Source organism: Prenolepis imparis, unplaced genomic scaffold, assembly GCF_030444845.1.
Source record: "Prenolepis imparis isolate NDT839.2.m4 unplaced genomic scaffold, iyPreImpa1.0 SCAF_25, whole genome shotgun sequence".
Classification (NCBI taxonomy): Eukaryota; Metazoa; Arthropoda; class Insecta; order Hymenoptera; family Formicidae; genus Prenolepis; species Prenolepis imparis.
In genome coordinates, this window is record NW_028141183.1 from 327861 (window position 1) to 346222 (window position 18362).

The window sequence follows — 18362 nt, forward strand, 5'->3', positions numbered from 1 at the left end:
GGGACACCACACGACATAGCCCTTCCACGCAGAATACTGGTTTTTTCTCGGTACTCTAGGCACCTATCCATGAAGTAGGCTTTAACTATCTCCACGAGGTATTGTGGGGCGCCGTGTTCCAATAGGGCGCCCCTCACCTTCCCCCAGGGCAGGGTGTTAAAGGCGTTGGTGATGTTCAACGCCGTTGCAATCACCACCCTGCCTTCTGCAGTCTCGGATTCCGCGAGAGAACGGACGCGTAATATTGCGTCCGTTGTTGATCGATTCTCGCGGAATCCGTACTGCTCCTCGTGGAGATTTGGGCCTACTTCATTCATCCGCCTGACGAGTCGGTCGGCAATAATTCTTTCAAAAATCTTGCCGACCTCGTCGAGCAGGCAGATGGGCCTATACGCGGAGGGCGCTGCTCCATCGGTTCTGCCCCCTTTTGGGATAAGGACCAACTTGGCCTTACCCCAGACTGGGGGGAACTCTCCTTCCCGTAGACAGCTCGTATACAGCCTGCGAATGGGCTCCGACAGATGGGCTAAGGCACATCTCTATGCCCCGAGCCATGCCACCTGGTCCTCGATACCCATCGGTGCGTTGTCTGCACCGGGCCAGGTAGCCAAGAGCATGGCTGCCACCAGTCTGTCGGAGTCTAGCTTTGCTAGAGCCCACCTTCCGGGCGGATTCCCCCCCTGGGCGCGGCTCAGCACCCCCCGGCAGGCGATGTCGACCCTCATCCTAATATAGAGATGGTCGGAGAGGGTCTCCTCTTCCATCACCCGCCAGTTCTGGATCCTGTCCGCCGCAGAGGAAGACGCCCATGTCAAATCGACAATGAACTCCCCCTGCGGCCTGACCAGGGTGCTGCTCGAGCCCTGATTGATTATACAGAGGCAGAGAACCGCTGCCCAATCCTCCAAGACCCTGCCTTTGCGGTTCGTTCGCCGGGAACCCCAATACGCCGAATGGGCATTGAAGTCCCCAGCGACCACAATAGGTTCGGGGAGTCTCCTTTGCACGACGAGTGCAATTTCATCTAGGATATCCCCGAACGTGGCAGGGTCAATACTGGGGGGGATGTAACACCCTATCACCCACAGTGGGCCCCATTCTACGGCTGCATACGAGCGCCCGCCTCCGATTTTGGTACACAGAGGCGAGCCCATCTCCTTTCTCCACGTGATCGCGACCGAACCCGTATCGCTGCTTGCCCAACACGGATTATCCGGTGGGACGCGATACGGCTCGGCCGCGATCCCTACACCACATTTCCACTGCGCCAGGGTGTGCAAGAATAGGTCTTGCGCTCTGGCGCAGTGATTCAGGTTCGCCTGGAGGAGGCCTATTTTCTTCGCCATAATTGGCGATGTCTAGGCCCCCTCCATGACCACCTCCATCGGCTCATTCGCCTGAGCCGAGGAAGTGTCGGCTCCCGCCTTCTCCTGTTTGGAGGCGCCCCTTTCCCTTCTCCTTCTCTGGGGTTTGGGCGCCTCCTTTTGTGTACTTTGGGAGGCCCGGGGGAGGTCAAACCATCCCCGGAGCCCACATTGTTTACTCCTCCCTTCTTTTTCTGTGGGCCCTGGGCTGGCGCGAGGGAGGTTAAACCATCCCCGGAGCCCCCCTTGACCCCTCCACTCCTTTCTTTTTGGCCACTGCCCCCGGCAGTCTTCTTCCTCCCTTTCGCGTTGCAGCCCTTGCCGCCCACGCGGTGATTCGCCGGCTTTCCGGCTTCCGCGCACAATACACAGCGGGTGCCTTCCTTGTACCCGCTGGCCTTGTGGCCGGGTGAGCCACAGTTGTAGCAACAGCCACTACGATCTATAGGGCTGCTGCATTGTTCTTTTATGTGCCCTTTCTCCAGGCATCGGAAGCACTGGAGAGGGCGTGTTTCTAGTGGCTCCACACCGGCCACAACCCATCCGACTTTGATCTTGCCCGCCGCGGCCACCTTCACCGCAGCCGCGACAGGGCATTGCATCCATAGGGTGCCCATGGTCCCCTTATTAAATCGGATTTGTCCCGACTTAATTTCGGAGGCCTGGCACCCTCCTACCCTGGCCACCTCCGCCTTCACCTCATCTACGGTGGCCGACTCGTCCAACCCTCTGACCCTGATATCTCCCTTTTTACAAGGGCGGGCCACTCGGATTCCCTCTCTCACTACTAAGGCCTCCCTCAGCTTTTGTGCAAATAGGTCTGCTTTTGCACTTTTCCTTCGCTGGGGATCTCGTACAGGATGGCCCCAGTGACTGTTCTACGGACTCTGACATCTTTGATGTCGAGCTCTCCCAGGTCAACCTTCTGGCGAGCCAAGGAGATGGTCTCGCCGTACTGGCCTTCGGGGCACGATATTGTCATTGCCGCCGTCCGTGGGATCCTCCTGGTTCTCCTCGCGGAAGCTTTAGGAGCGGCCTTTCCCTCAACCCTCTCCTTAGTGAGAGGGGGGAGGCTTTGGCTCCACTTCCGTTTGCGGAGGAGGGCTTGTTCGGCGCCGGTAGTTGCGCCCGGCTCTTCCTCGCCTCTTTCCTCCCTACGACCTTCGTCCAGGCTGGTTCCTGGGAGCTCGAAGGCCGTGGGAGCGAGGGAGGATTATGTGAAAGGGGATCCACTGTTTGGACTTTTGTCACTGGCTTAGGTCCATTCTTCTTCGGGTCTCCCTGGGGGTTTTTACCCTGCTGGGTATTGCCCTTTTTCCCTCCCTTTCTCCCGGCGCCTTCCTTGGCAGGGACCGGTGCCCTTTGTGGCTCAGCGTACTGCTGGTCGACGCCGGGGGGAGGGGCAGAGCGGAGAGAGTCCACCTTCTTTGGGAGAGGTTTTAACAGGGGTGCCTTGACACCCCTTTTCAAATCCTCTCTCTGGTCGAGAAGACTTTGGATGTCCGACGTTAGTTCGTCGTATCTCCTGCGGTCTTCATCACATCTAATCACAGGAGGGTACTTTGAATCCTCCAACCTTTTGGAGACCCCTTTTACCGGGGGTCGTCTGATTGGAAGTTTGGGGTCCTCCTTTGCAATGTCCATCTCCACCTCCATCACCGTTGAAGTCGGTGATGGAAGTATGGGGATGTTCTGCTTCTCCGTGACCGGTTTTACGGTGCGTGGCATCGCTTTGGGGGTAGGTTGGGGTTTCTTCCCCAATATCTTCTCTCCACCCTCCTTGAGGTATTTAGCCTCATTTTTGAGAGTGAGGATTTCAGACCTCAGAATTCTATTTTGTTTCTGTAGGTCCTCTATCTCACTCTCTCCTTCTCGGGGTGCGACACTGGGTGAGGCCGCCATCGACATCGCGGCCAGAGCGGTTAGGGCTGCCTGTAGATAACAGGCAGCCTCTGATACGTCATTCTTGGCGGTGCCCTTCAGGTTTTTATTCAAGATTGCCCATTTTTTAAGAATGGTGACACTCGAGCCCCCTGGCAGTGACATCCGTTGCCGGAGATTCCACTATTTCCTCGGCGAATTCAGCCACCTTATGGTCCAGCCTACTCCACGCCTGGCTATTGCTCATTGGCAATGTGGGATCCAGCATATTTCTTTCTTCCTCATCTCTCTTTCAGCCAATTGTTCTGCTTCCTTTTTGGCCTTGAGCCTCCCGTAGTCCCCGGTGGTTTCGGGGCGCCCTTGCTTGCACTTCTTGGGCAGAGGCTCCATTTCCACGTCCGGAATATATACGTTACCATCCGTGGAGACAACGTCTATCGATTCCCCTTCCTGCTCCTTGTCTGCAGTTTTGCAGACAGACTTCTTCGGGAGCTTCACCCGGACGATATCCTCCCTTCTTATCACGACGGAGAATGGTTTCAACTCCTTCATGATGGCTTTCGAGGACTTAGGGCCCGGTTTGGGTCCGTTGGCCTCGACCACCCCCTTAAAGTTATTGTTGGTGTTTATCTGTTCGCTCATCTTCATTGATCCCACTATCTCGCTGCGGCTCCGTCCCCCAGGGTATACCCCCACCGGCCAAGGGGTGCCCCGAAACGTGACCGGCCACACCACAAGGCCGGGCCCCAAGTTCCCCCGGGGAGGGGACATAAGTCATTGGCCGGGGGGATACCGCACCCCGGCCAGACCCCGAGCCCCTTACTCCCCCATGAGGGGTTTGATTCCCCCATGGGGTTTCAGGGGTCCCACACCTCCGACTGTGCGGGCACCGCAGCGGGTGGCGCCACCGGCCCCACGGACGCTTTGGACAGGGTCGCCGCTCCCCGGCCCTGCCCTACACGCCGTGGCGACCAGCCGTCCCCCCGCCGGTTACATCACTTCCGGCGAAAGGGACACACTTCTCCCGGCCGGCCGGTTCGGAAGGGGAAACGGTCCCGACCGGCCAGGAGTACGTACTCTCGCCGCTAGGCCTCGCCTCGGAAACGTCCGAGCGGTCCCAGCGGCAGACCCGCGTGGCACCCTCCGGGCAATGTCCCTTTGATAACCCCTCCGGGCAAAGCCCCTCGGGTAACCACGCGTGGCCTTCTCCACCGCCCCGGCCCGAGCTCGGAATGTGTCCGAGTGGCCCGGGAACGGCAGCCCCAGGGACGCTGGGACGTGGACCCAGGCTACCCAGCCTGGAGACCCCCAACCAGCACCCTGGGGCTCTGCTCTCGTCGCCGGGCCCCGCCTCGGAAACGTCCGAGCGGCCCCGGCGACTGACCGCCGTGACTCCCTCTTGGCAATGCCCCTCAGGTAAACCCTCCGGGTAAGGCCCCTCGGGTAGTCACGGCTGGTCCCCTCCCCCTGCGGCCCCCGCCGCACAAAAAGCCCCACCCCGAGACCCCGGGGGGAACGCCCCCGGGAATAACCCCAGAAAATATCCCCCCCCCAAAGACTCGGAATAGCACCCCGGCGGCCGAGGCCGCAGACTGCAGGCGGGAGGGCAAGCGCCGAAGCGCCGTGCAATGCCCTCTCGTAACGGTGCCATGCCACCAGGCGTTTGAATTCCGGGCCATCTCTTACCACCTACGAGCCAAGGCTCTGACGGGGAAGTGGGCCCCGTTCCCCCAGACCGTGAGAAGACTCCCACGATCCAGGAGAAACCCCCGGAAACTGGAGGAAGCCTCCCGGAACCGGGGGGGAAAGTGTGCCTCAAGATATGAGGCACTGTCCGCTCTTGGCACCCCTCGCAAGGCTATCCCCTTGCGAAGGGTGAGCTCCCCCACCACGCCAAGGTGGCGGACAACGGGGGAGAGTGTTAGGATCCCTAATGTGGAACTTGGCATACGACGTCGTTCTTCAGACTGCCCTCCCCCCTGGCTGTCACGCGGTGTGTTATGCCGATGACACACTGGTGATGGCTGGGGGGAACTCGTGGGAAGACGCCATCGCTCGAGCCAACTTGGCGGTGAACCGCGTCGTGCGACTCATTCATCAGATGGGGCTTAAGGTGGCGCCCCAGAAAACTGAGGCCGTCTTTCTTCACGACGGCTCTCATGGGGCGCCACCAGAAGCCCGCATCACAGTGGAGGACACCACCATAGAGGTGGGGGCCCATATGAAGTACTGGGGCCTCCACCTCGATGGCAAGTGGACGTTCCGCGAGCACTTCCGCCAAATATCCCCCAGGGTAGAGAAGGCAGCAATGGCGCTGCAACGCCTGCTGCCAAACCTTAGGGGACCGGGCGGAGGTGTTCGTCGACTGTACGCCGGAACAATTCATTCCCTGCTCCTGTACGGAGCCCCGGTATGGGAGGAGAGTCTGGAGGCCGCCCGCGGTGCAAAAAATGCCTTAAGGCAATTGCAAAAGCGGGTGGCCAACAGAATATGCCGGGGTTACCGGACAGTGAGCTGGACGGCTGTGGGGGTACTAGCAGGAGTACCCCCAGTGGAGATGCTCGCCCGCATGTACGCAGATGTGTACAAGAGAATATCAGCGGGCGGATGTCCCAATAACGGGGGGCCTCCGGCGTACGGTGAGAGTCCACGCCCGACGGGCGCTGATCCAAAGGTGGAAGGACAGCCTCATGGATCCGAGGCTGCCGGGTCAGCGCACCGTCGGGGCCATACGGCCCTGTCTAGAAGACTGGCTGGACAGGGTCAAAGGTGAGGTGTCCTACCATATGACCCAGGTGCTCACAGGCCATGGATGCTTCGGTGAGTACCTGGGTCGGATAGGAAAGGAGCGCACGACGCGGTGCTGGCACTGCGGCCACGGGTGCGATACCGCCCAGCACACACTGGAGGAGTGTGGTGCCTGGGCGGAAGAAAGAGAGGAACTCGTGGCCGCAGTGGGAGAAGATCTGTCATTGCCCTCAGTAGTGAGGGCAATGACAGAAAACGATGATGCGTGGAGAGGGTTCTCCTCCTTTTGCAGCACAGTAATGCTACAGAAGGAGGAGGCGGAGATGGGAAGGAAGCGAGAGGGAAGAAGAGGAAGGAACGAGGAGACGGATACGGAGAATGGGGACGGGCACCCTCGTTTCCCGCCGTCGGTGGGCTTGCCCATTTGTGGCGGCGGGAATCGGGGGGGGGGTGTGCGTCCCGAATATACCTGTGTCCAATTTGGACGTGGGATGAGATCTTTGGGGGGGGCCGGGGACGCTTAAGTCTCGGCGCTCCCCCCTAGGACCTCACGAGAAATGTCCGCCTAAGCGAGACCGACGCACCCGCGCCCCCAAATGGGCAACCTCCCTGGTTGCGGCCGAATCCTAACCCCCAAGGGAGCGGAGGAAGCCGCAACCGTGAGGCCGGGGGGAGGGGTCGCGCGCCTGTGGTGGTCGCGCACTGCCTGGCCGCATGGGGCGCGACCTCCCCCCTCTTAGACGTAGATGCGGTGGGAGCGCCCTCTCACCGGAAGCCGAAAGGCACCGGTGGGAGGGCGCAAGCGCCGTAGAGAGGGTCCTACTCCCTCTGAGAGGGGCTCCCTGGTGAGGGCCTCCGGGGCTGGACGCCGAATCCTCTATCCCTTAGGGAGGGGGAGGGAGCACCACTCCGGTGGCGGGGGGTGGCGGCTCGAGCGGGATACTCGAGCCGTGACCCCGCCCCCCAAACTTTTTGGGAGGGCGTGGCGTGGGGTCGGTGTCGCCCTGCGCCGCAACCGCGAACAATCCACACGATGCGTGGAGGGAGAGTGTCGTCCCCTTCAGGGGCGGCGCTCTCCCCGAGAAGGAAAAAGGCGGGGCGGCGAGTCGGCATGGGATACCAGCATCCTCGCCGTCCCCCACCTAACGCCCGAGTAGGACACCCGCTGTGGTTTAGTGCGGTAGGTTTTGGGCCCCCTGACTGATCCATTCGTGGATCGGCCAAGGGGAACAAGGAATCCCACATAACCCTCATCCCCAACCCGGGGGGTGAGTGGTACCATGAGGTTTCCACAGCGATAGAAAAAAAAAGAAAAAGGTGATCCGAGCCCTCATTCCGCCCCGGGGGGATGATCAAACATCCCCCCCCGCGTGGGCGCGGCGTGGAGGCAAGGCCCCTCCGCGCCGCAACAGTTACGAGAGTGGGCTCCTCTCCGCCAAAAGAGAGGAGCGGGGGTCGCAAACTACACGTGACCCCACGGGCAGACAACAGTAGGCGGGGGGCCCTCCAGAAGTAATGCAATCGCAAGTTTCTGGAGGGCTCCCAACCAACGCCCGAGATGGCCACCGCAGTGGTTTTAGTGAGTCGGGGGCTACTAACGCCCCTAAAACCCACATAACCCTATGTCCCTTCCCCGAAAGCTTGGGGTATCTCCGTGGAGATTTCCACTGCGTTACAAAAAAAAGAAGAAGACTACCTGACACGGTTAGGGGGACCGGTAATTCCCCCACGGGCATCTTAGACTTGTCTAAGATGTACGGGCACTAGCGCGCCCGGGGTCCGGAGCTTTTGTGAAGGAAAACACCGAAATAAAACCCGGAGAGGAGGCTCCGTTAGTCCGGTAAGACAAGCTCCTAGAGGAAGGACACCTCGATAAAAAACCAGTGAATTATATGATGACATGGACAACATAAAGGATAGACTCTCCTTGGACTCGGATACCAATGGCCGGCGGGGGGGGATACTGTCCCGGTTCCCCCTTCGTCGTTATCAGATGACGGACCATCCGCAGTCTTGCCGGCGAGGACTGAGGAGGAAAGGGCTATCGCCAGGGACATTGGGGAGTGTCGCCGAAGTATGGTGGAAGGGTTTCGCCTTGAGGTGAGTGAGCTTCGTGGCGAATGGGCCTCTCATCGGATGTCCTATCTTAAGGCTCTTCGGAGGGCAAGATTGTTGGCGTTTCGCTGACCGAGGGAAGAACGAGACAGCACGAACTATAAGTTCTTGCTGTATGTGATGCGTGTTGCTGAGAAGGAATTAGCTTTCACCAGCAGTGAGGTGTTTTCGGACGTGAATTCGCCGGAAAAAGTGCGCGGTGACTCGGATGAGTCAGTGTTAAATGTGAGGAAATCGCCCGCTATCGTGGACGTTAGAATGCGCCGCGATAGTGGGAGTGGGAGGGGTCGCATTTATTTATCCGACAATCATTTGACCGACAATTTACTTGACCGACACCATTTGGTCGACAATACATTTGACCGACAATATCACTTAACCGACAATTAACATGGCCGACAAGTACACTTAACCGACACGGTTATTTGACCTACAGTTCACATGACCGACAAGTATATTTAACCGACATAGTTATATGACCTACAGTTCACATGACCGACAAGTATATTTGATCGACGCTGTTATTTGACCCACAGTTCACGGAGCGAGGTCTATTGTTGTTTTGTTTTACATGGGATTTCGAGTTTTCTCGCGAAGCTAAATTTACCTCACATCCCTTGTGCTTATGGCTTGAAACGAGGTCTATAATTGTGTCAAGGTCATACATGTGAATTTTGAATGATTCCATAGTTATAATCAAAAATACTGAAAATTGCGAAAATCCGTAGGACGGGTGTGAGCGGAATCCCTCTCCCCGTTCACACCTACCCTAACATAACTAACTTAATTTAATCCTATTCCTAGAGATGAAGGAATAAAAAATACTTTAGTGCAAAACAAGGTTCATATTTCTACAATTCCATGAAATTTCAATTTTAAATCAGAAGTAAGTTTCGGTTAGGTTGTGACCGGACGAAAAGATTCGAGAGTATGGGATTTGGAAAACACAGGTTTCCTACCTTAATTGTTACGGTCGCCAGTCCGTTTGACTCTTCACGGACAAGGATATTTAGCCAGGATGTCGTCCTCACATTCCCGACCTCTCACTTTGGATCCCCAGATTGAGAACCCCTTCGCAACTTCGCTGCGTAGTTGCCTTTGTCTCCGGACAAAGGAATCACAATGGCCGCTGTCAACGGTCACCGCTGAATGACGCAACAATTGCGTCACCACCTTTTCCCTGTTAGTTAACGATAACTATTGTCCTCTAGGATTTCCCGAAGACTGCTCGGAAACCCAGGATGGCACGAGAGTTCACTCGCGCACCAGGAAATGGATCGGATTATCAGAACACTTAATATTTTTTTAAATATATAAAATATATTTAATTTTAATAAAATATATATATATAAACTTCGAACACAAATTAAATTATTCAATCGCTTATCGCGAATCGCGTAGCTCTATATAAAATAAACTTTTGTGACACGATTACTCCTGCGGACCTTTTGCACATGTTACACTCGTCATGTCTTTCCGACAAAAGGCCCTTCCGCTCGATGCTCTCTCCATTATATAAGGGCTATCCCCTCCAGAGTCGCACGCCTGGTGGCTTACGCATGCGCCGTTCATCTGCGCCTGTGTATCTTTCTTAACCTAGGGTTTACCCTCGCTGGGTAACTATCTTTAAAAAACGCTCGTAGCAGGTAACATCAATTACGCTAGATTAAACTAAAGAGAGAAAAGAAAAAAAAAACAAATCATACCGTTCGTTTTTCGCGTATATAACAATATCTCGCGTACTTAGCTTAATTATCTTAGCCTATGAGTATATTGCTTTTTTGTGACCCACCTTTACCATATGGTAAGTCCTGCAGGTGGTAAGCACTGTGTTTACCACTAGGTTTGGCTTCTTGCTCCCGCGGTCGGTATTATCCGCGGTCGGTATTATCCGCGGTCGGTATCCTCGTTGATAAGCTCCCAACGGGTTATCTCTCGGTCGGTAACTTACCCTATACCGACGGTGGGTCTTGGGTAAGTACCGACTGTCCCGTACCTTGTTGGCCCTTTACCTTGGCCGTAGGCTCCTCGGCTATCTCGGGGTTAACCCAGGCAGGTCCCTCCGCTGATCTCGGATCCCTCGGTGAGTCCTCGACCCGTTCCTCGTCCGGTTGCTGACTTAGCGGTCGGCTCGGCGATCGGCTCGGTGACCTCCACGGGGTCCTGTCCCTTCCGGTGTTTCCCCTGGTTGGCTCCATCCTGTGCAGCCTTACTTCCGGCTGCAAGGTTAGGTTGTGACAGGACGATGGGTCTTGAAAGTTCGGGAGTTATATTATTTAGGTAGTTTTCCTACCTTTAACACGGTCGCCAATCCGTTTTTCTCTACCACGGACAAGATCTTTGGATCCCCAGAATGAGAACCCCTTTCCCAGATGAGTACCGCTGCTGCGTAGTCTACCTGGTCCACAGACAAGACCTCTGGATCCCCAGGATGAGAACCCCTTCTCCAGATGATCACCGCTGCTACGTAGTCTACCTTGTCCACACACAAGACCTCTGGATCCCCAGGATGAGAACCCTTTCTCTAGATGAGCACCGCTGCTGCTTCGCTGCTCGCGGCTGCTGCGTAGTTTCCTTTGTATCGCGGACCCTTTTAGTCTCGGCGCGTCTCGCTTCGGTCGCGTTTCCTTTATCACGAGCCTCAATCGCGTCTAGTCGGTTACTAATTGACCTCAACACTGTCGATAACTTATCGTCCGTCGACTCCTTACCGACCATGCCCTGCCTGACTCGCATGACACGGTCAGTTCCTACCTTACCGACCGTTGGATCGGTTTGGTAGTTATCTACTTTACCAGCGTGCCCGCCGGTCAAGTCCCTTCCTTCTTTATCGACTCGTGACTTTGGAATTGTTTTGGACGACTCGGTCATCATCCTTCCTAACATCCCTGTCACTTTGTCTAACTGTGCACGCAGCATATCTACTTCCGCGCACTTGACACCCAACATCTCTTCCGCGCTCAACGTTGACTTCGAACGCGTCGTTACTTTGTCGCGTACTTCCGTATATCGCGACGTAATCTCATCATTCGCGTTCTCGCTCGCGTCCGTCGCATTCTCGTTTTGACTTCCGGTTACGAGTTTCGCGATATTTTCCCCACGAATCGGCGTACGCTTCACCGGTCCCGGGATTTTTGTAGCGATGTCGCTCGCTCTCTCCTCACACTCTCTCTCGTCTTTGTCGGTCATTATGCTATGTCCACGTATCTAGCTCTGCCGTTAACTATTGCCGTTTCGCTACGCACGATCGAACACGGTTATTTCGTTACGCTCGTTACTCGACTTCACCGCGTGAACACGTATTCGCAAAGCACTCACGACACTTGGGTAGCAACGTCCTGTCACGGTCGCCAATTCCGAAAGAATTACAGGCCAATTCGAAAGAATATCTGCTATATTTTTCTACTGGGTTATGTTACTTTACCGCGCAATATTTCCCACAGACACGGGACACCGGACTTCGTTTCCAATACAGATTCGCGGTTACGGTATCAAATTCCCCGCAGACGCACAATAATACTGTGACCGGACGATGGGTCTTGAGAGTTCGGGAGTTATATTGTTTAGGTAGTTTTCCTACCTTTAACACGGTCGCCAGTCCGTTTTTCTCTACCACGGACAAGATCTTTGGATCCCCAGAATGAGAACCCCTTCTCCAGATGATCACCGCTGCTACGTAGTCTACCTTGTCCACAGACAAGAACTCTGGATCCCCAGGATGAAAACCCTTTCTCTAGATGAGCACCGCTGTTGCTTTGCTGCTCGCGGCTGCTGCGTAGTTTCCTTTATCAGAGACAAAGGCACAAGATGACGTCATCCAACTGTCACCTTTGTTCGTTAGATGTAATGATGCAACACTTGCGTCACACACTTTATTAATAATTAATCGTGTTAATTATTGTTTCAGGATCCACCAGGGCGGCTTCCAGTCCATGCGTCAGGGCCTGTCCAGGATTCACCGAAGACGTCACCACGCACAGGATTTTGATTATGGGTGAATAAACGGGCACTCGATTTATTGTGAGCCCCCACTCTGCGTCGTCGAGAGCTCCTTGCGCCTGCGCGTCCTAAAATCACGCATACGCGTCTTAAAATCTAGATACACATTATATTGTTTGCGCTTATTAGTTCTAACTGTTTACAGTCCAATAAACGCTTAAATGTAACGCAATAATTAATAAATAATTGAATAACTAATAGTTATGTCTTCAATGGTAAGTACCATTGATGGTAAGTTCGTGTGTCGGTAAGGTTACCGACTGTGCTCGGTCGGTAAGTCGGTAAGTCTTGTTGCTGTGAGTATTTCACAGTCGGTCACTTATCATCCGTCGGTAAGTCTCGACGTGTAAAGTGTTTTTCCTCGGGTCGGTTAGTTACCGACCGTCGGCTGTCGGTAACTGCTTGTCAGTTGTCATTTAGTTACCTCAAAAGAAGTCTGCAGCGGCTGACCTCTTTCCCTGGTCCCTGGGCTGGTCCTTTGGGACTCCTTCGGCCGTCTCCTCCTTCATAGACGGGCTTGGTGGTTGTCTCGGTGGATTGGCCGGCTCCCTGCTGGTCGCGGCTGTGTCCATCCTCACCACTCGTACCTGCGGTTGCAAGGTTAGGTTATATCTTTCGGAAGTGGCGGCCCCCCGAAGGGGGGGCCAAACCCACTGTGTTCACGCATGTACTTTGCAAGACAAAGCAAAGTTCACATGGGTTTGCAACTTTCCACGCGAAGCGAGGTTCAACCCGAACCTATGTGTCTAGTTTTTCGGTAGTGGAGCCCCCCGCAGGGGGGCGGAACCCACTGTGTCCACGCATACACTTTTCCATGTGAAGCGAGGTTCCACATGGGTTTGTAACTTTCCACGCGAAGCGAGGTTCAACCCGAACCTATGTGTCTAGTTTTTTGGTAGTGGAGCCCCCCGCAGGGGGGCGGAACCCACTGTGGTCACGCATGCACTTTTCCACGCGAAGCGAGGTTCCACATGATTTTGCAACTTTCCACGCGAAGCGAGGTTCAACCCGAACCTATGTGTCTAGTTTTTTGGTAGTGGAGCCCTCCGCAGGTGGGCGGAACCCACTGTGACCACACATACACTTTTCCACGCGAAGCGAGGTTTCACATGGGTTTGCAACTTTCGACGCGAAGCGAGGTCCACCTTTAAATTCAATATAAAACTTTTTTTGCTCATCCTCTTTTGTAAGTAATGAGCAACAGTTGTATCAGTTACTCAGGACAGTGATCTTTATAATATAGATATATCAATATCATGATCATTGAGACTTTATTTTTTTATATTAATTTTTTTTATTTTTAGTGATATTTTTTTTATAACTTTTGAACTATGCAAAACTCACATATGCGATTTTGACAGTTTAACGTAATATGATCTTTTGAAGCAAAGTTTCCTTCCAATCAGAGGGGTCTCTCATTTGAAAAAACACCGCTTTTCTTTCAAATGCTTTGTTTTGTTTACAAACGCACATCAGCAATTTGAAGTGCTGTCAACGTTTTGTTTACTGCTTTTTCAGTTTATTATTGACATCTACACACATTTAAGTTGTGATACTTGCAAATGAATGGTTGTACATTTTCATATGGTTTTTCGACTTTCATGTAGTGAAAAATGTTATTAATCAGTGATTTTATACAACCAGTGTCAATGGTTTAATTAAAAATGGCTTCATCTCAGGAATCTGTTGCTAGAGTAGCAGAAGTAATTCCGTCAACTAAAAACAAGTCAAAAATTAATATTGACGGTTTTGAATTCATTAAGGATAAAAATCATGATGACATATATTATTGGGTTTGCGAACGTAGAAGCAGAAAAAAGGACAATGGACAATGCATTGCAAGAGCAACAACAATTTTGATCAACGGACAGCACATTGTTCGTAAATTTGATGCTTCGAAACATAATCATGCGGGTCAAGCTGACAAACCAGAAGTTGAAAAAACATGTAATCAAATGAAACAATTGGCTACGAGCAGCAATGATCAACCGGCTCAAATCATCAATAATATAATGGCATCAACATCAGGGGATATTAAGCCCTGTCTATCATTAAAAGATGCATTGAGACAGCAAATCAAAAGAGCCAGAAGAGGTGATACTCCTGCAGAACCGAAAACATTAGAAGAGTTTTCAATGCCTAATGAATTATTATTGACAATTTCAGGTAATCACTTTTGCAAGGATATAAAAGATGGAAGTGAGAGAATTTTGATTTTTGCTACGAGTGAAAACTTGTAACATTTGCAAGAGGCAAAATACTGGATAATGGATGGTAAATTTAAGACCGTTCCAACTGTCTTTAGACAAATGTACACGATTCATGCAGATGTTGGCAGTGATTCTAATCCTCGTGTTGTGCCATTAATTTACGCTCTCATGAGTTCAAAGAGTGAAGAGCTGTACAAAAGATTGTTTCAAGAATTAAATGATTGGGCTGAGGAAGATTCACTTGATTTAAAACCTGATTTTGTGTTGACAGATTTTGAGAAAGCTGCAATCAATGCAGTCAACTCCGAATTTCCGTCAACACAAAATAAGGGTTGTTATTTTCACTTGGCTCAATCAGTTTATAGACATATCCAGAGAAATAATTTGACATCAAAGTATGGCAACGATCAAAATTTCAGTCTTCTCATTCGGCACATTCCTGCCTTGGCGTTTTTGAGTCCTCTTGAAATACCTGTAGCTTTTGATGAACTGAAGGAGCTTCTGCCTGAAGAGGCAGAACCAATTATTAAATGGTTTGATGAGAATTATGTTCATGGAAGATATCGAAAAACTTTAAGAAATGGACAGATTCAAAGATGGCCACCGGCATATCCACCAGAAATGTGGTCAGTATTTGAAAATAGACACTTGGCTTTACCACGTACTCAAAATAAAGTGGAAGCATGGCATAGACGATGGGAAACTCTTGTTGGTCGTGCTCATGTAGGAATTTTTGCTATTATTAAAGAAATTCAGAAAGAGCAAAATATTGTTGAAAATGAAATTGAATGAGCTTTGAAAGGAGAACCAGCTCAAAAAATGCATCGTGATGATAATCAAAGAGAGATTCGCATTCAAAATGTGATATCTGATCGTGATAATAAAGCAGTTCTTGAATATTTAAGAGGAATTGCTCATAACATTTCAATTTAATGTTTTTGTAATGTTGTAATTATGTTGTAATAAAATATAAAAATTTAAAAAAAGCTTAATTAAAAAAAATTGAAAAAAGATAAAATTTAAAATAAAGAATAAAAGTATTAAAATAAAAAATTATGCATTTTATAAGTTTTTTTGTTTAAATAAAAAAGTATGCATTTTTGGTTTTTCTTTGTTTTAATAAAAAAGTGCATTTTTGCAAGTTTATTTTTTCTGTTTAAATAAAAAAGGTATGCATTTTTTGTTTATTTTTTTGTCTATTTGTGGGTGGTTGGAGGGTGTTGGGGTGGCGGGGTACTAAGTCCATACACCTCCTTGTGGTGTGCCCTGGTAACGACATGTGTTGGCTAAGTTATGGACGTTGTAGGTTTAATGTACTGTCGGTGAAGTTATTTGTCGAACAAGTGACCGTGTCGGTTAAGTGTACTTGTCGGTTATGTGAACTGTAAGTCAAATAACCGTGTCGGTTAAGTGTACTTGTCGGCTATGTTAATTGTCGGTTAAGTGATATTGTCGGTCAAATGTATTGTCGACCAAATGGTGTCGGTCAAGTAAATCGTCGGTCAAATGATTGTCGGGGAAATGTACAGGACCCAGATAAAGGTATGCCTTCATATCTTTGCAGGATAATTAATAGCTATCTTTCCTCGCGGTACATTCAATTTAAGGAACTTAACGAACGGGTTTCTGAAAGAGAGGTGAGAGCTGGGGTGCCACAGGGGTCGGTCCTAGGACCACTCATGTGGAACCTGGCTTTCGACTCAGTATTGGGAATTAGGATGGAGGAGGGTTGTCGTATAGTGTGTTACGCTGACGACATCCTCCTCATCTCCGGGTCTGATAGGTTGTTTGATACGATCATCAACACAAACATTATGGCGGCTAGAGTAACGAGGCATATAACAAAACTAGGGCTTACGGTCGCGGAAGCCAAAACAGAGGCTATCCTCTTTTGTAAGAACAAGCCGTTAAATATGCCCGTGATTAAAGTAGGTGGTCATGTTAGATAGTCAACGGAGTTTTAAACATCACATGGAACACATTGAGAATAAGGTAGCAAAAGTAGCCAGAGCGTTAAATAGGTTAATGCCAGTAGTAATACTATGCCGATTCTAACTCAGGGGCAATGAGGGGGGTGAGGGGCGAGGGGAACCCAGGGCGCGGGGAATGACGTCACGCGGGGAGGGGGAATGACGTCACGCGGGGAGGGGGAATGACGTCACGCGGGAGGGGGAGGCGTCCGCGGGGAGGGGGAAGCGTCTGCGATTTTAGGGTCCGCGGGGAGGGGGAGGCGTCCGCGAGGTTATGGTCCGCGAGGGGGCCGCGGGGAGGGGGAAGCGTCTGCGATTTTAGGGTCCGCGAGAGGTCCGCGGGGAGGGGAGCGTCCGCGATTTTAGGTGACGGGTCCGCGAGGGGTCTGCGGGGAGAGGGAAATCCGCGAAAGACCGCATGAAACTTTTTGGGTAAGGGGTCCGCGGGGAGACAGGAATGCGAGGGATAGCGCGAGGCGAACGCGAGAGAGAGATGTCGCGAGAGAGACGTTCGCGAAAGAGAGATAGCGGTAGCGAGATGATGTGGCGATTGAGAGCGCAAGGTGTTGCAGCGAGGCGTATATGCAAGAGCGAGAGAGATAGCGCGAGATGACGAGAGGTAGCGAGATGACGCGAAGGAGAGCGCGAGAGCTGATGCAGCGAAGGAGAGCGCGAGGTGCACGCGAGAGAGATATCACAAGAGCGAGAGAGAGATGTTGCGAGACGATGCGGCGATGGAGAGCGCGAGAGCTGATGCAGCGAAGGAGAGCGCGAGAGGCGGACGCGAGAGAGAATTTTTTAAATATTTTTTTTTTAAATTAATATTTTTAGGATGAGGAAGGGGAGAGGACCTATTCTAAAATAAATACATTTTTTTTTTAAATATTTAAAATAATTTTTATTTATAACTGTGTGTGTGTGTGTATTTTACAAAATGTTTGTGTGTGTGTGTGTGTGTATTTTACAAAATGTTTGTGTGTGTGTGCGTGTGAATTTAAAATTTAAAATATTATATACATATAAAATATATAAAGCAGCGCCATGATGATCGAACCACGTTCAAACATCAATCAAACACCTTCGAACCACTTTCGAACCACATTCGTACCTCGATCAACCACGTTCAAACATCAATCAAACACCTTCGAACCACTTTCGAACCACATTCGTACCTCGATCAACCACGTTCGAACATCGATTGAACGTCAATCAACCACCTTCGAACCACTTTCGAACCACCTTCGAACCACTTTCGAACCACGTTCGAACATCGATCGAACGTCAATCAACCACTTTCGAACCACTTTCGTACCTCAATCAACCACGTTCGAACATCGATCGAACGTCAATCAACCACTTTCGAACCACCTTCGAACCTCAATCAAACATCAATCAACCTCGATCGAACCACCTTCGAACCTCGATCAAACATCAATCAACCTCGATCGAACATCAATCGAACCACGTACATACATCGATCAACCACCTTCGAACCACTTTCGAACCATGTTCGTACCTCGATCGAACATTAATCAATCACATTCAAACCTCAATCGACTACATTTAAAAAATTATAACATAAGAATTCTGTCACATGCTGAAATTAATACGAGCACGTGTGGACATATAATACTTGTAGGCGTATGAGGAAAATGAGCGAACAAAGATAATATTATTTCAATATTAATTTATTCAAAAAAAGGGTGTGGCGAATCATTGTGATGATTTGACCACCAATTAAATATTTTAAATACATTTTCTAAAGCACAATTTTTTACATGTTTATCGCAACGTAGGCTATAGGTAGTATCTAAGTTGTTTAATGCAGGAATATCTTCATAGTTTGCATCCAAGGTCTCAATAATGAAACCGTTTCTCGCATCGTCCATTATATTGGTCAACCATTCTCGCTTTTCATGGCCTTTTACGTACACAAGAGAGGATGTCTCTTCTTCTTCTTGTATCATACCAGCGATAGCTGTTGTAATCAAACGCTGAGCCATGCAGTAGGGAACGCTTCCATCTTCCCATTGCAATCCATGATGATTTCGAGTCAACCATGAAGCTTGACGTCT

At 51.0% G+C, this 18362-nt stretch overlaps 2 protein-coding genes across 2 annotated transcripts; one reads left to right on the top strand and one right to left on the bottom strand.

Moving 5' to 3' along the window:
• Positions 1-539: 539 nt before the first annotated feature.
• LOC145946874 (uncharacterized) lies at positions 540-1346 on the bottom strand. The gene has a single exon (XM_083056625.1). The coding sequence runs from the start codon at positions 1344-1346 to the stop codon at positions 540-542; it is 807 nt and encodes a 268-aa protein (XP_082912751.1).
• A 13028-nt stretch (positions 1347-14374) lies between these two features.
• Positions 14375-15109, top strand: LOC145946875 (uncharacterized). Its single transcript, XM_083056626.1, has one exon. It carries the CDS (start codon positions 14375-14377, stop codon positions 15107-15109), a length of 735 nt encoding a protein of 244 aa, XP_082912752.1.
• The last annotated feature ends 3253 nt before the right edge of the window (positions 15110-18362 follow it).

What these genes read in the sequence shown, in the direction of transcription:
- LOC145946874 (XM_083056625.1), bottom strand. Translation starts at nt 1,346, where the DNA reads ATGGCGAAGAAAATAGGCCTCCTCCAGGCGAACCTGAATCACTGCGCC.
- LOC145946875 (XM_083056626.1), top strand. Translation starts at nt 14,375, where the DNA reads ATGGATGGTAAATTTAAGACCGTTCCAACTGTCTTTAGACAAATGTAC.